The following is a 17331-nucleotide window of genomic DNA, read 5'->3' on the forward strand; positions in this document are numbered from 1 at the left end:
GTTGCTGTGGTATATTCACCCTGGTGATCCAGAGATAGTCATCAGAAATGATAAAGAGGGAACCCTTTATCAAACAAGCTGTTAAAGATCTGGCCCCTAATGGATGATATCCGCAGAGCCTGCCAGGCTAACCAAGAGTGGGATCAAGCTCTTTGTCCTGGCTGATTCAAACAATGGTTACACCATAAATTTTACCATACACTTTGGAAAAACAGATACACAAAAAGTGCATGGACTGGTTTATGAGGCTGTGATGAATCTCATTCAGCTGTCATACCTTGGGACTGGTTATCACATTTATATGGACAGTTTTTATACAAGCCCTCAGTGGCTGCTTGACTTGGATGGCATGAAATTTAGGGCCTGGGGCCAATAAAAGAAAAACAGGAAAGGGTGTCCCACCAGAAGAGCAAATTCCCCACTTCAAGACTGCTTTGCTGAACATGTCTGTGTTCCGATTTCTGTATTTTTTCATGCTTTGTGGTTGTAGGGGCCCCAGAAAAAGTCATACAGTTTCAAAGTAAACTAAATAAAAGATCATTTAGTCCCTTTTGAATGTTAGTGGAATGTTCAGAAAAAGCACATATGAAAAAAACCCTTCTCTGTAAACAATTTTAAAACAGAGGGAGAACATTCTCAGTAACTCTGCTACAACCACCTTAAAAGTGATGTGATTTATCAAATGTTTGTGATCAAACTGTACAGAGTAGTTTTTCTTGTGTCCTTTAGTGTTGCATAATTACAACAAACTGCCTAAATATAAAAAAAATAATCAACAGCAGATTGTGTAACCATTACTTTATTGCAGTCGTAATTTTTCGTAGTAAATCATAATTGCTTTGGTTGCACTCACAGAAAGAACTGTGATCAACAAAAATCCGATTGATCCGGCCACAATGAAGATCATAGTCATGTGCTCTGCCCCTGCAAAGAGATAGACGAGTCATTTCAGTTAACTTTGTTTCTGCACATACATTTCTCACATTAAACATTGGTGTGAAGAACGCAACAAAAGTCCGAAAGAAACTGGATGTGCTGATTTTTTCAACTGGGAATCCAGACATTCAGGCAGACAACAATTTAATAAAAGAATAAAAAGTCAAAAGTAAAACTTTTGTCTTGAATATACAAAGTTTAATCCAGAATTAAACTGGACTGGAAAGGTAGGATTGAAGCTCTTGAACATTTCCTTTCCTGTTTGAAAGGCTACAGATTTAAACCAACTGAGAAAGCTCCAGCATCAACGGTACATTAATATTCCAGTGACACAATAGAACTAAATATTGGCTGTTGGAAGTGACTCTTTGCATTTTGGGTTGATAGGAAGATGATTTCTTAAACTCAAACCACGGTCACATGTCACAAATAATGAGCAGTTGGGATAATTAGAGGAATACTTCATCTTCTGGCGGCACTTCTTTCTGATTTATGTATTTGAAAACAACTTATTTTCTACCTGCTTTTCATAATCTTACTTTTTGTAAATAGTCTGCTTGAAAATAAAAAAAACCTACAAGCTCAAAAATGAAATATGAATAGAATAAGAGACTTTTATGTCCTTGTGACTTTGATAAGAGTGGAGGACAGTGGATCGAGCAGGAAACAGTGTGAGAGTAGGAAGTGAATCTGAACCTGGGTCACCTGCTCAAGGCTGACTGTCATGGAGCACAGCCTTAACCATCTGCACCCCTTTATTAAATTTATCTTAACAAAGCAACTTAAAACTTGTCATTTATGGAGCTTCTATCATTATGAGTGATAATTGGGGCAGTAAGCCAGCAGTGGGGAAGACATGCTGTTGGAGGGTCTAATTCTCTCACTGGACCACCAAGAGGATCTGAAGTTGTTGAAGCCTTTATTTTAAAACACACATTAGGGAAGTGAACATGAAAAGGGTGTAGGGGCAGTTTTAGGAAAGACCATACTTGAGAGGTTGAGATTGTCCTTCAAAAACATGAATCAACTTGTTTGAAGGTTCAAGTCATTCAGGTCATTTTTGGTCATTCAGCACCATCAACATCCATCTACTTTATAATCAGAAGCACAGTGGTGACCCACAGAGGCATTTTTAACTCTGTTAGTCCAGAGCTAAAAAAGCTTTTCATACACTGGAAGGAATGTCTCACAAATTTTTAACCAAGCCCAGAATCCTTTTAGGTCAAGCTTCGATGAATGTTGAAGAAACATGTTGGTAGCTATGTACAGTAGCAAAAGCAGTAGTAGTAAAAGCGAGGGGAGCAGTGCTTGTGCTCCTAACTTTCTTCCACCACGTAGACCATTAATACAGAAAGTTTTTATTCTCTGAACAAGCTTTGACACAAACTCACAGTAAGGTGGTGTGACTCCTGATTTTAGTCTTTTGGTGATGAGAAGAGGTCCAACAGACACGACAGCGGCTCGTCCTGTTCTGTCCACCTGCCTCGCTGACCTCTTGGGGCGCTGCTGGCTGATGCAATTCTGCAACAAAATTTGGATCAGATTGTGATTTTCATTGATTTAAAAACAATTAAATTTAAATTTCACAATGGTTACTTATTGTGCTTCCAACACATTATACAAATTATTATAATAATAATAATAATAATGCATTTTATTTATAGAGCGCTTTTCAAGTTCTCAAAGTCGCTTTACAAGGTAAAAGCAGTATAAAAACAAGTTAAAAACAGATACAAAAACAAAATGAGATAACAGAAAAAGAAGGACATGTATAGAAAAGAAGACGAGACAAAAACAATTCAAAGGTGTAGAGTAAAAGCAAGTTCAGTTACCGGTGGTTGTTAAATTAAAAGCTATGCGAAACAGGTGAGTTTTGAGTTTTGTTTTGAAGGCAGTGAGGTCAGCAGTATCACGGAGGTGTTGTGGGAGTGAGTTCCAAAGGGAGGGGGCAGCAACAGAGAAGGCTCTGTCCCCCCAGGTTCGGTGCTTGGTCCTAGGGACGGTGAGGAGGTTTGCTACTGAAGAACGGAGGGTGCAGGAAGGGGTGTAGGGGTGGAGCATGTCAGTAAGGTATGGAGGGGCCTGGTTATGGAGTGCTTTGTGAGTGAGAAGGAGGATTTTAAACTGGATACGGTAACGGACGGGAAGCCAGTGGAGATCTTGAAGAATGGGAGTTATGTGTTCACGGGAACGGGTACGGGTGAGGAGGCGGGCGGCAGAGTTTTGGATATACTGGAGTTTGTTGAGGTGGTTGTTGGTTGTGCCAAAAAGAATGCTATTGCAGTAATCGATTCGTGATGTGATGAAGGCGTGGATGAGGGTTTCAGCAGCAGAGAAGGAAAGAGAGGGGCGAAGGCGGGCGATGTTCTTAAGATGGAGGAAGGCTGTTTTTGTAATTGCTTTGATGTGATGAGAGAAGGTGAGGTTGTTGTCGAAGATGACTCCGAGGTTACGGCAATGGGAAGAAGGTAAGAGGGTGGAGTTTTGAACGGTGAGGTGGAAGTTATTGGCTGTAGAAGTAAGGGATTTTGGACCAATTAAAAGAATATTAGATTTTGAGAGGTTGAGTTTGAGAAAATTACTTTGTAGCCAGGAGCTGATGTCGGAGAGGCAGGTGGAGAGGGCGGACTGGGTCAGAGAGGTTATTGATTCGGCGGATATGTAAAGTTGAATGTCGTCGGCATAACAATGAAAGCGGAGACCATGACGTTGGATAATCTGACCAAGGGGAAGGAGGTAAAGGATGAAAAGGAGGGGACCGAGCACCGAACCCTGAGGGACACCTTGGGATAGGGGGGCAGTAGAAGAGGAGCAGTTGTTGATGAATATGAATTGTTTCCGGTCACTGAGGTATGAAGTTAGCCAAGAGAGGGCGTCGTCTGTGATGTGGAGGAGAGATTTAAGGCGGGAAAGCAGGATGGAATGGTTGATTGTGTCAAAAGCGGCGGTGAGGTCCAGGAGAATGAGGATGGATAGAAGGCCAGAGTCAGAGGAGAGGAGGAGGTCATTTGTGACTTTAAGGAGGGCAGTTTCAGTGCTGTGGTGAGTGCGGAATCCAGATTGAAACTGTTCGTAGAGGATGTTGTTGGTAAGGTGGGTCTTGATTTGTGCAGCAACGGTACGTTCAAGGATCTTGGTGAGAAAGGGCAGGTTAGATATGGGGCGAAAGTTATTGGGATCGTCAGGATTCAGACCAGGTTTCTTGAGGATCGGAGTGATGGCAGCAAGTTTAAGAGACGGAGGGACAGTGGAGGAGGTAAGTGAGGCGTTGACAATTGAAGTGATGAAGGGGGAGATTGTAGGGAGGCATTGTTTAATGAGGGACGATGGGATAGGGTCTAAGATGCAGGTGGATGATTTCATGGAAGAGACCATTTTTGACAGCTCTGTTTGGGAGATGGATGAGAATTTGGAGAGAGGTGAGGTGACAAGAGGAAAGGAGGGAATGGAGGAGACATAAGCAGGGGGTGGTGTTGATAAGGAGTGGTAGATGGAGTCAATTTTTGACTGGAAGAATGAGAGGAATGAGTTGCATTTTTCTGAGGTAAAGGAGTGAGAAGTGTTATCAATGGGGTTGATGAGTTTGCTAAAGGTGGAAAAGAGAGCCTTTTGGTTATCAGAACTGGTGCGGATTAGGTTTGAATAGTAGGTGGAGCGGGCATGGATAAGGGCAGATTTGTACAGTTGTAGATGTTCCGTGTATGCTTGAACATGTACTGTGAGTCTGGTTTTCTTGTAGAGTCTTTCAAGCCTACGTTTTTTCGCTTTAAGGTGGTGAAGGTCAGGGGTAAACCAAGGGGCTGAGTGAGTAAAAGTAACTGTTCTGGTTTTTAAGGGGGCTAGGTTATTGAGGCAGGTGGAGAGAGCACTGTTGAAGTGGTTGACAAGCAGTTCTGGGCTAACTGATGATGGAGGGGGGGTCGTGGTCATGGAAGTACGAACGGCGGCCGAGAAATCTTGAGGCAGGATGGAGTTGACATTTCTGAAAGATATTGTGCGTTTTTCTCTGGCGGAAGGGACAGGTAGGTGGATATCAAACACTATGGCTAGGTGGTCAGAAATATGGAGGTTGAAGCAAGTGAGTTGTTGAATGGTGAGACCGGTGGAGCAGACTAGGTCCAGGGTGTGGCCGTGGGAGTGGGTAGGGAAATTAACGTGTTGTGTGAGGTTGAGGCAGTCCAGGAGGTCGAGAAAGTCAGAGGCTTGTTTGCAGTTATTGTTGTCAATGTGGAAGTTGAAGTCACCAAGAATTAGTACTGAAGCTGAGATGGCTGATAAATGAGTGACAAGGTCAGTAAAATCAGAGAGGAAAGATGGATTTGGCTTGGGAGGACGGTAGATCACAGTGATTATGAAAGGACTGGGCGAGAGTAGTTTGAAAGCAATGTGTTCAAATGATTCAACAGAGGGAGTGGAGATGGAGCTGGTTTTGAAATGCTTCTTGTAGACTGATGCAACACCACCGCCTCTTCCAGTATGGCGGGGACGATCAATGTATTTGTATCCGGAGGGGGTGGCTTGGTTGAGTGAGAAGTAATCCAAATGGCTGTGCCAGGTTTCGGTGATACAGAGAAAGTCCAGGTTTTTGTCCATGATGAAATCATTCAGTATGACTGCTTTATTGTTGAGAGAGCGGGTGTTATGGAGAGCGAGTTTGAGGATATGCTGTTGTGGTGGATGCTGTGTGAAACTGGGGACCAGGGATAGGTTTTGTCGGGAGTGCTTGACTTTTCTCCTGTTTATGTTGCGGCGGCTGGGGGATCTGGTTGTTATAATGGGGAGAATGGGAGCAATATCAGCAGGAGCACAGTGCTTAATGCGAATGAGCTGGCGTGTGTTTGTGGGGACGGGGCGGTTTTGAGACGGTCTGACTGAGATGACAGGCTGAATGCTGTGAGGGGCACAATGGGGCTGCAATATGCGCTGAGGCCTGTAGAGGGAGGTATAGCAGGTAGAGGTGTTTAGATTTTGGACCGTAGATGAAGACAGGGGGCACTGCGGTTTGAGTGTAAACAGTCAATCACGTGGTTGAGTGTGGACAGCATGCTGTAGGTTGACAGTTAACATATGGCTGCCCAGTTTGTTTGGGTGGAGACCGTCGCGTCTAAAGAAGGATTCACGGCCCCAAAACAAGTCGAAATTGTCAATGAAGTTTATGGAGTGAGACATGCAGGCAGATTTAAGCCAGGAATGGAGGGAGAGGATCCTGCTGAAGAGTCCGGAGCCACAGTTGTGAGGGGAGATTGGACCGCTCATGAAGATGGATTTCCCGGTGGATTGAATGAAACGGAAAAGTTTATCGAACGCTAATTTTGTGATCTCGGACTGTCGGCGAAACGCATCCACGCAGCCAGCGTGGATTATAATTCGACGGACAGATGACGGGAGTGAGTGGAGTAGACCGGGAAGTTTGTGAAGGATGTCGGAGACTGTTGCTCCAGGGAAACAGTGCGTAGTTACATTGAAGAAACGGACATTTCTTATGATGGAGTCTCCAATTAGTAAGGTGGTCGGGGGGAAAAGGGGCCGAGGGGATGGTGCCGTTGAAGGGGGAGCAGGATCAATTTTGACCGGTGGTGAGCGTACAGGCGGAGATGAGCTTGTGTGGGTAGCGGTGGTTCGGCGCACTGGAGCCGGTGTGAAATGAGGGACAGAGAGGCGGCGGGTCATGCGGCAGGGAGGGCCCCGGGAGGGGGTTTCAGGAGGCGGTGAGCTAACAGTTAGTGAGGTGCACGATTGTGGAATTTTACGTGTGTCCATTTCAGGAAGGAAGTCCTGCGTGGCAAGGATGTCAAACCTGTTACTCAGGTGGATTTTGTGATGGAGTGCATGGGGGGGCTGCTTGGATTCTACACTACGAGAAGCGACCAAGGACCACGATGCAGGATCTCGTGGGGTAGAGGTAGCGAGAGACTTGGGCTTTGCCCCCAGCTTCGACCAGGTGAGGTCCCCAGCAGCAGTCGGGGGGGCGGAGGTAGAAGCCGGTTTGTCAGGAGCGGTGGCACCGGGCGGAGGGGCTGACACAACGTCGGCTTGGGCAGTACCGGGGGCAAGGCAGGACTGGGCAGGACTGGATGAATTGGACGCCGGTGACGAGGGACGGAAGAGAATGGTGTCCATTTGCAGCTCTGCTTCACGAAGTGTGTAAAGTGTGGAGATACGCCGCTCGAGTTCAGAAACTTTTTCAACGAGGACGGTGCAGTTGGTGCAGCCCGAAGGAGAGGTAAGTGGAGCCATGAATGTAGATAGCACCTGAGAAAAGAGTAAGAAGAGGGCCAATACAGGGCTAAAAAGTGTACAAAATACGTAAGAGGCTACAGTGATAGGAGCAGTTAGCAGCGATGTAGCAGAGAGCAGACGGGCACAGGCACTTACACGCGGGGGCTCCTAGTACGGAGCCCGCAGCGGTGGGGTGGTTCAGTGTTTAGCAGTGAAGGACCAGCAAGGAAGACAGAGACTTACCAGCAAGGGCCCCAAAACAGGGCCCGCTGTTGATAGTTGATGTACTAGAACAGTAAAGCAGTGGAAGCCGGGAGGCGAACTCGGGATCTGCTGCTGCTGTGTAGCTCTGCTGTGTAGCTCTGCTGTGTAGCTCTGCTGTGTAGCTCTGCTGTGTAGCTCTGCTGTGTAGCTCTGCTGTGTAGCTCTGCTGTGTAGCTCTGCTGTGTGAATATTAAGCTACCAAATTGATTAATTTGGTAGCTTATATTAAAGCTACCAAATTAATCAAGGCATCAGTAACACCAACCCAATCCAGAGAGGACGGGACAATGAATAGAAAAGAAATTGTCTTAAAAAAAAGAGAAAAGAATGAGCTTTTTGACATAAGCTTTCATACACCTCAACTTCTTCCTGTAACCAGTGGATTTGCCCCTGTATTCCCATTACAACAACACAGAGTTCAGGTTTTTCTACAACCAGCTTCACTTGGTGATCTTCTCTTGGCACCTGCAGTTTACATAAGAAACTTAAGATACATTCATGATTAGCTGCAGTCCTCTCTTTGTAGGTTGTGAATGGCTTCGTGTCTGTATTTAGTTTGGGTTTGGAGTGATTCCTCCAGTCTCCTCAACAAAAGAGCTAAAACATCTTGCTGGACAGTCCCCAGTTTATCAACTACTGTGACCAAGAGATGGTTTCGACAATTGCTGAGTTCATTTATAGATCTGTAAATATTTACATAGTCAATCAAAGGACAATACACCCACCAAGACTTTGGTGGGCCCTCAAAGGCACAGGAAAATCTTCATTTATGTATTATTTAGTGTTACCTTTGTGCAGTCCTCCTCATGTCCACAGATGTTGGTCAGGCAGTGAATGTAGATGGGCAGCCGTTGAGGCATTGAGAACATCTGAACAGAAAACCTGCTCTGCTGGGCCGCACCGTTTACGGAGAGCCAGTGCAGCGTGTGGTCCACGGGACAGCTGGGTGCAAGAGAAGATGAGAGCTACTATGGATCTGAAACTTTTTACAATGCTCCAATTACAGGTTAATAAAAACTGACGACATTCAAGTATTTTAATTTCTGATTTACTACTATAATCCAGATATGATGCTACTGCAACAGTAGTTTATTAAAGTCATGAAACACATATCAGCATATTTTAACATTTCATTGAAAGATGGTGATGAAATGTAATAACAGAGGCTTTGAGAGGCTGTTTATGAATCTGGACTCTTTCATGATATGTTTTCTGTTTAGTGACCTGTTAATCATAAACTGTTGAGCAGCTTCAGGTTAGGACATAAAAATACAAGAAATCAGGCAGCATTGAAGGGCTCTTTATTCCACTTGGACTTTGGTGATGCAACTACAAAACTGCAACAAGGTGATGTTGCTGCCACTGTGCCTGTCTGTATTCGACTATTTTCAATAATGGAGGATTGTGAGGCATGTCAAAAACGTGTTAAATATCTGTTTCTGTGAAAGATTGTTTCTCAGTTACACCACTGTATCTCTTCACTTACTTTCTTGCAGGTTGCTGAGCCACTGATGCTCCTACTTTATTCATGACAGCTTTCAGTAAAACTCATCCCTCATGAATCTTAACTTATTTTTCTCTTACCCATCCTGAATCAGGAGACCCTGCACAGTGTCCTGTGGATCATTGCTCTCAGTGGCCCAGCATGAGTCCACCTGCAGAAGCACATCTGGGGCAAAGGAGTTATTGGTCTGCAGGGACACCTGGAAGAACAGGGTGTCCTCTGGCTCCAGGCTGATGGTGTCTGTGTAGTAGTTGGTGTATGACAGATCAGTGAACAGGCTCATGGTCAGGCCCAGCTGTACAGAAGAGTTAAACTCCACCAGGGAAAGAGAGGTGAGCCTACAGAGAGGAGGGAAATGTGAGATTTTTTTTTTTTTTTACCTCCATGTACCTGTTTTTTTCTTTTTAATTTCGGCAAGGATATAATAAAGAAAAGGAATAATACAAAGATTTTTATCTCACCACTCCATGTCCACACCAACTTGGGCATTGCGGATGTAATGTCGAGGATACACACATTTCCAAACAACTTTCAGATCCCGCCGGCTGATGATTTGCTCTTTAGTCAAGGACACAGCCAGAGTGTTTCGGTACTCAATGTGGGTTTTGTTCACCTGGAACGACATCAGAAAGAAAACATGCAGTGCCTTACCACCAAGGGTAAGGCGCTTTCCTGCCTTTCATTAAAAGTATTTTGCTGATAGGGATGGGTACTGTATAAGGTACTTTTGTAGGTACCAACCGAATTCCGTCAAAAGTAACGGGTAACGGTTCTACCTAAATGCATCCTTGTGACTGTGAGGAAGTGGAAGAGTAGGCTATTTTTCATGCTGGACACGAACATAGCATTACTAATATATTGAAGAATAAATAAAAACTGAAAAAAATATATACTTCATTTCTAAACAATTGATATTTTTTACGACATAAATACAAAAAAGTACCAAAAATAGGTACTACTACATAGGAATGGGTATTGGTACCAATTGCCAGGTATAAGGCATTGGTACTGCATCGTTTCAAATGTGAAAGGTACCCATCCCTAATTGCTGATTACAGAAACATTTCTGTATGCTACCGTAACAGTAAATCCATCAGGATTTCATGAAAATAATATCTTTTAACTTAAATATGCAGTTGTTTTTTGTCTAAAAAAATAGTGAAGCACATTATTTTTTGGATTGCCAAGTTACAGTTATTTATTTCTAATCCCAAACAAAAAACTATGTTTTTTGGGTTCATTCTTAATTGATGCAATTTCAGAGAGTTTTAGGATACTGGCTCAAATTTAGGTATAAAAACATGACTTCAGTCTAAATTTCCTTTCAAGATTGTGAAGTATAGGAAACTTACTGAGGAGGAGTTTGAAGTAAAGAATTAGATTTTATTTTCATCACCTCTTCAGTGACTCACCCGTCTCTCAGTCCCACATTCAGAGGGTCTTCGTGATGTTTGGAAGTAGTAGAACATGTCGCTCTCCTCCACAGTGCACCGCCCGTCATTCAGCTGTACATCCACTTTTCCACCCAAATGAGCTGTGAGGTAGCGTTTGGCTATTCCACCCGTCAAAAGTTTCTCCATACACTGGCTAAAAAGGCCTTTCTCTGTTTCAGATAAAAGTCAGAATCAAAGCGGTAGAACACATGAATCATATTTGTTTTATATTATGACATGTAGTTTGCACGACTTTCTTTGCCAACGGAGTCCTGTGTTGATTTAACTCAAACGCAAGTCTAAGAAAAGTTCAACACCACCTGCTTCAGCCAAAAAGAAGGAAGACTAACAAGAGCCACAGTAGCCTGCAGTCTTAAAAAGATTTGTCATTCTTTCATGTCATGTTGCTTTTTTGATTAAATCGTACAAAATGAATTTAGCTCTTAAGCAAAAAGAAAACTTAAATTTGCACAAGAATCACCTATAACAACAGGGGACATGTTTGGCAATGGGATATCTGTACAGTTTGAATCATTAGCACTACAGATGATGCTAAGAGAAAGGAGTGATGGCTTGCCATGACCATAGAAATGTTAACAAAATTGAATTTTGATTTCAAGTTCTAGTTATGTTTCTCAGCTAATTCAAGTGCAGCTGTGGAGGTTGTTACTGGACAAAAGGAAGGATATCAAAAAGGTTAAGTCAGTAACATCTGCTGATGTAAACAGGAAGTTAATAGTGCAGACTGTTTCATTTCAGCTCTGCCTGAGTGCAGCCTGAGTGCAGCCTGACTGCTGTAAGCTAGTGTAGTAATTTGTGTATGACCGATAAGTGAGAAGGCTCATGGTCAGCCCTATTAAAGATGCTACCCTTGAATTGGGACAAAGCTTTCATCTCCGGAGAGGACAAGTCTTGTCCACAGAGTTTGCCATGTTCTACAGTAAATGAAGAAGCACACCAACACTTCCCTTTGATTTCTGATTTTCTGTCTTTTCCTAGCTCTTTTTGAGGGGAGGTTGAGAAACATACCACTGCAGTGTAGACTTGAAACTGCCGCAGGTTTGATGACAGAGCTCACATCATAGTACCCATGTTGGCACACACACATGTAGGATCCAAGAGTGTTGATGCACTGAGAGTTACGGGGACACAAAGTGTTCTTAGAAGAGGCACAGAGATCCGGACCTGATAAAAGAAAAAAGAGCCAAGAAAAAAGAAGCTTATACTGTCGGTTTGAATTCTGTCAAAGATTATCCTTGAACATATTGCGCTGTTTTCACCACCACCTACCCTCCCAGTGAATGACGCCCTCTGATACACTAATGTTTTCAGCACTGATAGAGCGGATGTAATCAAGCTGGTCTTCCACAGACAGGGGAACATCTTCAGTCTTGGATGCGTCAAAAGACATAAACAGAACTTCTGTTTCGTTTGACTCATCTGCAGGTTCAATAGTGGCGATTTCGATGCGAACAGGCTGAGAGAAGTTTTTCAAAAGTAGCTCCAGCTGGAGGGTGAACACACAAAAGGAGGGACATTTTAAAAAAGTACAAGACATTTTACTTTCTCAAAATGTTTGATTCGTTAGATGGCTTTGTACAATAAGTACGCAAATCTAGGCCACAGAAAAACACATAACTATTTGAACCTCTCACCTATGCAGGGTTCTGAAGAGTATGGGAAATTAACAACTATAAAAGGCAAAAAAGTCATTCAGATATGTATTTTTTTCTTTACATTAAAATCTAAAAGTCAGAATGTAACCAAGGAATAATAACACTGTGAGGACGATCTGTTTGGCATTGAATGCAGTGGCTGGAATATGTCCTGTTTTTCTAGGATAAAGACTCTGTTACCCATGAGCACTACCACCCCCCTGTCCAAAGAACTCAAATCTAGCTAAGGTGTGCATTTGTTTTGGAAGCAAATGAAAAAAAAAATCTTAGATTTATGGCTGGTGTAGTGTTGTCATGGAGAGTTTTGGTCAACATGCCGTAAATCAATTTGCCTCCTTAGAAAATCCAACCTGACCACTGATACTGAGAAATACCATTTTAAATTGTGGGTTATGAACAGGCAAATACTGTAGAAGTGAGACCACTACAAGATCACGTAAAAATTCCCCAGTGTTTCAAGACATTCAAACCTATCATTACTGAAACCTATATTTATAAAAACTTGTATTTCCACTCAGCAAAGTATGAAACTATGATGTGCTCTCTTTTTTGGGGGGTTGAAAGACTGTTTTCACAAACCCTGTCCTTGAAAATTTCTTCCATCTTGGCTCTTGGTTCTGACGGGTCGGGCAGATCCTCAGGTAGAGACCAGGGCAGGACCATGGTGAGACCCATTCCAGAGAAATCTACCTGCACATCTAGGAAACAAAGAGGATTGTCTCTGTTAACAAATAGTCATCACAATCTCATCACTACTTCAATGTTTTCTTTTCTTTATCACAGCTGTATTTGACAAGTATTTTTCTCAAATTCTCACCTGAAAAATCAAAAAGAAAGAGTCACAAAAGGTTTACATGACTTTTGTGATCTTGGGCCTAATAAGACCACCAAGTGATTCTCAGACTGACCTGGATCCAGAGCAGATTCAGCAGCCCTCACAAGAATCCCTGAGGATGAGTTTGCTCCTTCAAAACACAAACGAGAGCGTACAGACTCCCAGTTTCCCTCACATTCTTCCCACACATCCAGGACATAGCTCTTCCCCTCCTTCAGCCCTGAGAGTTGGAGCTCAGTGTCGGTCACACGGCTGGTCTGGATGGTGGGGCCGTTCTCCAGAGACAGTTCGTATAAAAAGGCAGTTTGCTGGTTCAAGGTGCTGGATATCCACTGAGCAGTGGAGTTGTTGGAGCGATATCTGAGCTCAGACACGCCGTAAGGGCCTGCGTAAAGATAGGACAGTGTGCATTGATTCATCAGTGAGAGAAGATCCCTGACCTGATCGTAGATCTGTGAACAAAACTGTTGTGTTTTGAGAAAATGTGCATTCCGAACATTAAGCTACTTCATCAACATGGTCTTTGCACCTTTTAGTCTTTTTGAGTGTCCCTATGTTTATCAGCTTACTGCAGTAAGGCAACCCATACCTCAAAGCCATGCTCAGGTCTACAAGTTACAGCTTATATACCCAACATTTCCAGAAAACAGCTACACAGCACTGCACTCTGCTACCAAAAGGAAAGAGTCAACCACATCAATCCAAATAATACAATTTGCAGATCCAGGTTAGTCTGTGGGGGACCAGCCCATGTTCTCTGCATCACCTGTGTGTGTTATGACAGTCTTGGTACTCATGATGACACTGTCTCCACACAGTGCCTCCACCTTGGCCTGGTACTGTTGACATGGCTGCAGCTCCTCAATGGTGTAGTTTGTGAGGAGTGTGCTGCCCTGCAGCACCCCCTGGTGGTAAACTCTGAACTTGGAGATGGATGAGGTGTTCTTCACTTGCCAGCTCAGGGTGTAGTTTTCTGGGCCAAACGATGTCTGACGTAAAGCCTCAATGCTGGAGTAAGCTGTAGAGCAAGGAAAGGATTCAAGGGTTTTAAACTCAGTGATCATGATTTATTTTTGCTTTTTTTTCTCATCCAAAGAAAAACTTCACTGTAGTGCTAAAAAAATTTGCTGCTTACTCAAGTGTTTCTTATGGTTTGTCTTTTGATTATTGGTTTGTTTGGGTTGGATTTAACATATTCCAACAATCCTGTGAGTATCTTGGAAAACTGTTTGGCCTGAATTGAATTTGAAATAAGTTAGACAAACTTGATTCAGTTTATTCATAAAGACCTTACCAGAGTTCCCGTCATTCAGGACCATCTCGCTGTAGCGTGACTCAGTTCCTGCCTGACAAACTGTCTGCAAGCCAAACTTCACCCTCCTACAGGGTTCCAGGTTAGACAGCGTAAATACAAAATTATCTTTTTTGTGCCACCAGATCATCTCCTCTGTGACGTGGTCGGTACCATTGAGGAAGAAGGCAGTGAGGAGGAAGAGGGAGTATTTGCAGTTTTTAGGACACTTCCAGGACAAAGATATTCTGCGGCTGTTCATTGATGAAACCTTAAAGTCTCTGGGGACGTCCGGGTCTGATGGGTAAGAAAAAAATGTCATGACTCATGAACAGGCTTCTTACGTTCATCACCTCATCTGCATACCTGTAATAGTAGAAAGGCAGGTGAGGGAGTGCGTGTCTGCTATTTCCACACAGGCTATATAGGAGCTGCAGGAGTGCAGAGCTGTGAAGTGGTAGTTGTTGTTGGTGGTTGCACTCATGCTGAGAGCTTTGTAAGAACCCTGCTCTGTGTGGTACAGAGTCACAGTGTGGCTGTTGCCGACAGCTTGACTGTTCTCTACCCAGGATACCAAAAGTGAGGAAGGGGTCCTGGACTCTAGCTTGACAGGGTGACGCAGTGTGTGGCCTAGCAGGAGAAAAATGATGTCCAGTTAGAGTATTCAAATAAGTCAAGAAAAATTCTCTGAATTTTAATTAGTTGATGTGTGTCTATTTTGACATTTTAGTTGAACAGTAGAGCTAGGAAAAGGCCAGGACAAGCGAACAAAAAAAGGAGTATCACATCATGTTTGACATCAGCCTGTTACTTGACCTGCCATAGCCTTTCCAAACACAAGCAAGCCAGGTAATTACAAAATAACCTTACCTATTGCAAGGAAGAAATCCTCATCCTGGTGGAAAAACACTGTACCACTTTCACATGCAAACACATCGTCAGCATTCATAGTTTCCAAAAACTCCTACAATGGGTCAAGGGTAGATGAAAAAAAGCAAAAGGGCAAGGGGTTGAATATAAGATAACACATTGTTATGAAACCAAAATTTGAACACTGTTACCTTGGTGGAAGTTGTTGGCGTCTCCGTTGGTTCCTGCATGCCTTTGATTTGAGTGAACCGTATACCTTAGTGGTGATAAAAATAAAAAATTTTAAAAAACTAATCTCATCTGATATTTAAAAACTGTTATCTCCTGTTAGATTTAGTGAGATTAAAATCAAGCTGCTTACTTGGGGTGATTCTGAAAGTCCATGCCTGAACAAACCCTCCATACTGAAGAGTTAGTTTAGTTTCCACAGCAGGGGAAACTGTCAGGGAGGTTATTTTACCCACCTTGTAGGTGTGTTTTACTGATGTATTATTCAGCCAGATATTTCCATTTTGCCTACAGGATAGACAACTATGAGGCTTCAGCAAAGCTTATTTTTTAATCCTTTGAACCAAAGGTAAATCAAGGTCACATGTACAAACCTGTCTTCTAAATGTTTACCAGTAAAATGTGATTAGCAAGTTGTCATCTTCAAATCAAACTCCAGTTGATAACTTTTGTGCTATAGCCATACTTAAAATAATTAAGAAAGCCCTCATATAACATGTACACAAATTCTTGAATATGCAAAATCATACAACAGCAGAATCTGAAGGTGCAAATTAGATGCTCACTCCAGCGTCCATAATGAAGTTTGAAAAGCTTAAAAACTTGCTTTGTGCTTACCTTTCTAGAACATCATCCTTGCCCATCCAGCATATTGAGAAAGAAATATCATCACCATGTCCTGGAGGAAAATAAATTAAAATATTTCTAAATTTAATCTCCCTGTGTAAAAGCTAAGTTCATGAGCAGGATGCTGTTTGCTACTCACCGAACGAAATAAAAAGAGGCACTAGTATAAAAAAGATCAACGTAAACTTAGAGGAGCTCCTGAAAATAGAAAAGTTGAATTACACGCTCATTTGGATTGATATGAGAATTAAAACCCACTATTAATTCAGATGTTTCTTACATTTCGTTTAAAACTCGAGCGATGTAAAGCATTTCGCGTTCGTTAACAGAGACTGGATGGATGAGACAAAGTCCTAATTAGTGACAGGCGCGTGCGCTGCGTTCATGTACCTACTCAGAGTCCGGAAGAAAAACTTTTACTACGGCTAAATTGTTCTTTCCTTTGTTGGTTACAATTACAAGGACGCGTCATTTTAGCTTAGCTTTTAATGCGTTGTCTACAGAATATGATAATTTTGTGGGCCAAAACTAGGAGATAGCCTCTCATTGTTTCAAGCGCCATGTTACATTCTGACTACAGCGTTTGAACGTTTTAAGCAAAGTCTGTCTCCCCTTATTACTTCAAAAATGGAAGGATAACACAGGGGTAAAAAATACAACAGAACAGCATATGTATTTGGAAAGTTAAAAATTGCGTACACGGATTACTTCGCAAGTGTATATTGACTGATTCCTCTCATACACAACTGCCCTATGATTAAGATGTAGAAATTATTACTTATCTCTTTTTATAACTTAAAAGCCAAACAGGCCAAACTTGGGAGCTACAACAAGCTATAAAGTGCCCTCCTGGTTGGCAAAATACACTTAGCTGTTTTTTGTTTGTTTGATTTTGTTTAGGGTTTTTTTTGTTTGTTTGTTTCTTCTTCTCTTTTTTTTTCTTTTTTGGCTCCCATAGGCAGGCATTTTGCCGATTGGGAGGGCACTTTTTCCACCTAAGAGGGCAGTTTATCATGTTTTACCAGCCAAAGAGGCAGTTTTTCCCACACTCTCATTTTAGAAACAAACTTTTTTATTTATTTATTTATTTATTTTATACTATTTTTTCAAAGAATAAACTCTTGATGCTGCCTTAAAACTACACCTTTTGTACATTATCTCATTCAGTGCTCTGGTGCTGTGGGGAGTTATAAGCTTCTCTTCCATCTTACGTATAAACCCCAACTTTTATGAGGCTTTGAACAGCTTTTAGAATATAATGTATTAAATATTATATATATATATATATATATATATATATATATATATATATATATATATATATATATATATATATATATATATATATATATATATATATATAATTTAATTATTTATTTTTTAAATAGCAGGAGATTTAAGAGAATTTAACATAATTTAGTGTCTTTCCTTTTGTGCATAGTCTCCTT

General features: G+C 42.2%; 1 protein-coding gene across 1 annotated transcript; it reads right to left on the minus strand.

Annotated features, from left to right (window-relative positions):
- Positions 1–799: 799 nt before the first annotated feature.
- On the minus strand, positions 800–16251 carry LOC141810930 (uncharacterized). The gene is made up of 19 exons (XM_074698793.1): positions 16164–16251; positions 16023–16081; positions 15875–15935; positions 15390–15544; positions 15220–15284; positions 15029–15122; positions 14525–14788; positions 14162–14455; positions 13634–13885; positions 12941–13252; positions 12612–12730; positions 11647–11863; positions 11386–11541; positions 10336–10526; positions 9385–9536; positions 9004–9261; positions 8208–8361; positions 2328–2457; positions 800–924 (listed from the first exon to the last, which is right to left on the minus strand). The coding sequence occupies exons 1-19, from the start codon at positions 16193–16195 to the stop codon at positions 800–802; spliced, it is 3090 nt and encodes a 1029-aa protein (XP_074554894.1). The 5' UTR covers positions 16196–16251.
- Between the last annotated feature and the right edge of the window lie 1080 nt (positions 16252–17331).

The sequence above is a fragment of the Halichoeres trimaculatus genome, unplaced genomic scaffold, assembly GCF_033239565.1.
Source record: "Halichoeres trimaculatus isolate MK-OKI-2021-1 unplaced genomic scaffold, fHalTri1.1 fHalTri1_scaffold_21, whole genome shotgun sequence".
Lineage (NCBI taxonomy): Eukaryota > Metazoa > Chordata > Actinopteri > Labriformes > Labridae > Halichoeres > Halichoeres trimaculatus.

Bases quoted from the DNA above. Each gene is read 5' to 3' on its own strand.
- LOC141810930 (XM_074698793.1), bottom strand. From the start codon at position 16,195: ATGCTTTACATCGCTCGAGTTTTAAACGAAAT. The intron at 14,456-14,524 runs GTATGCAGATGA...CTTACCCATCAG, and splicing joins CTGCCTTTCTACTATTACAG to ACCCGGACGTCCCCAGAGAC. The intron at 13,886-14,161 runs GTAAGGTCTTTA...CTTGCTCTACAG, and splicing joins CCTGAATGACGGGAACTCTG to CTTACTCCAGCATTGAGGCT.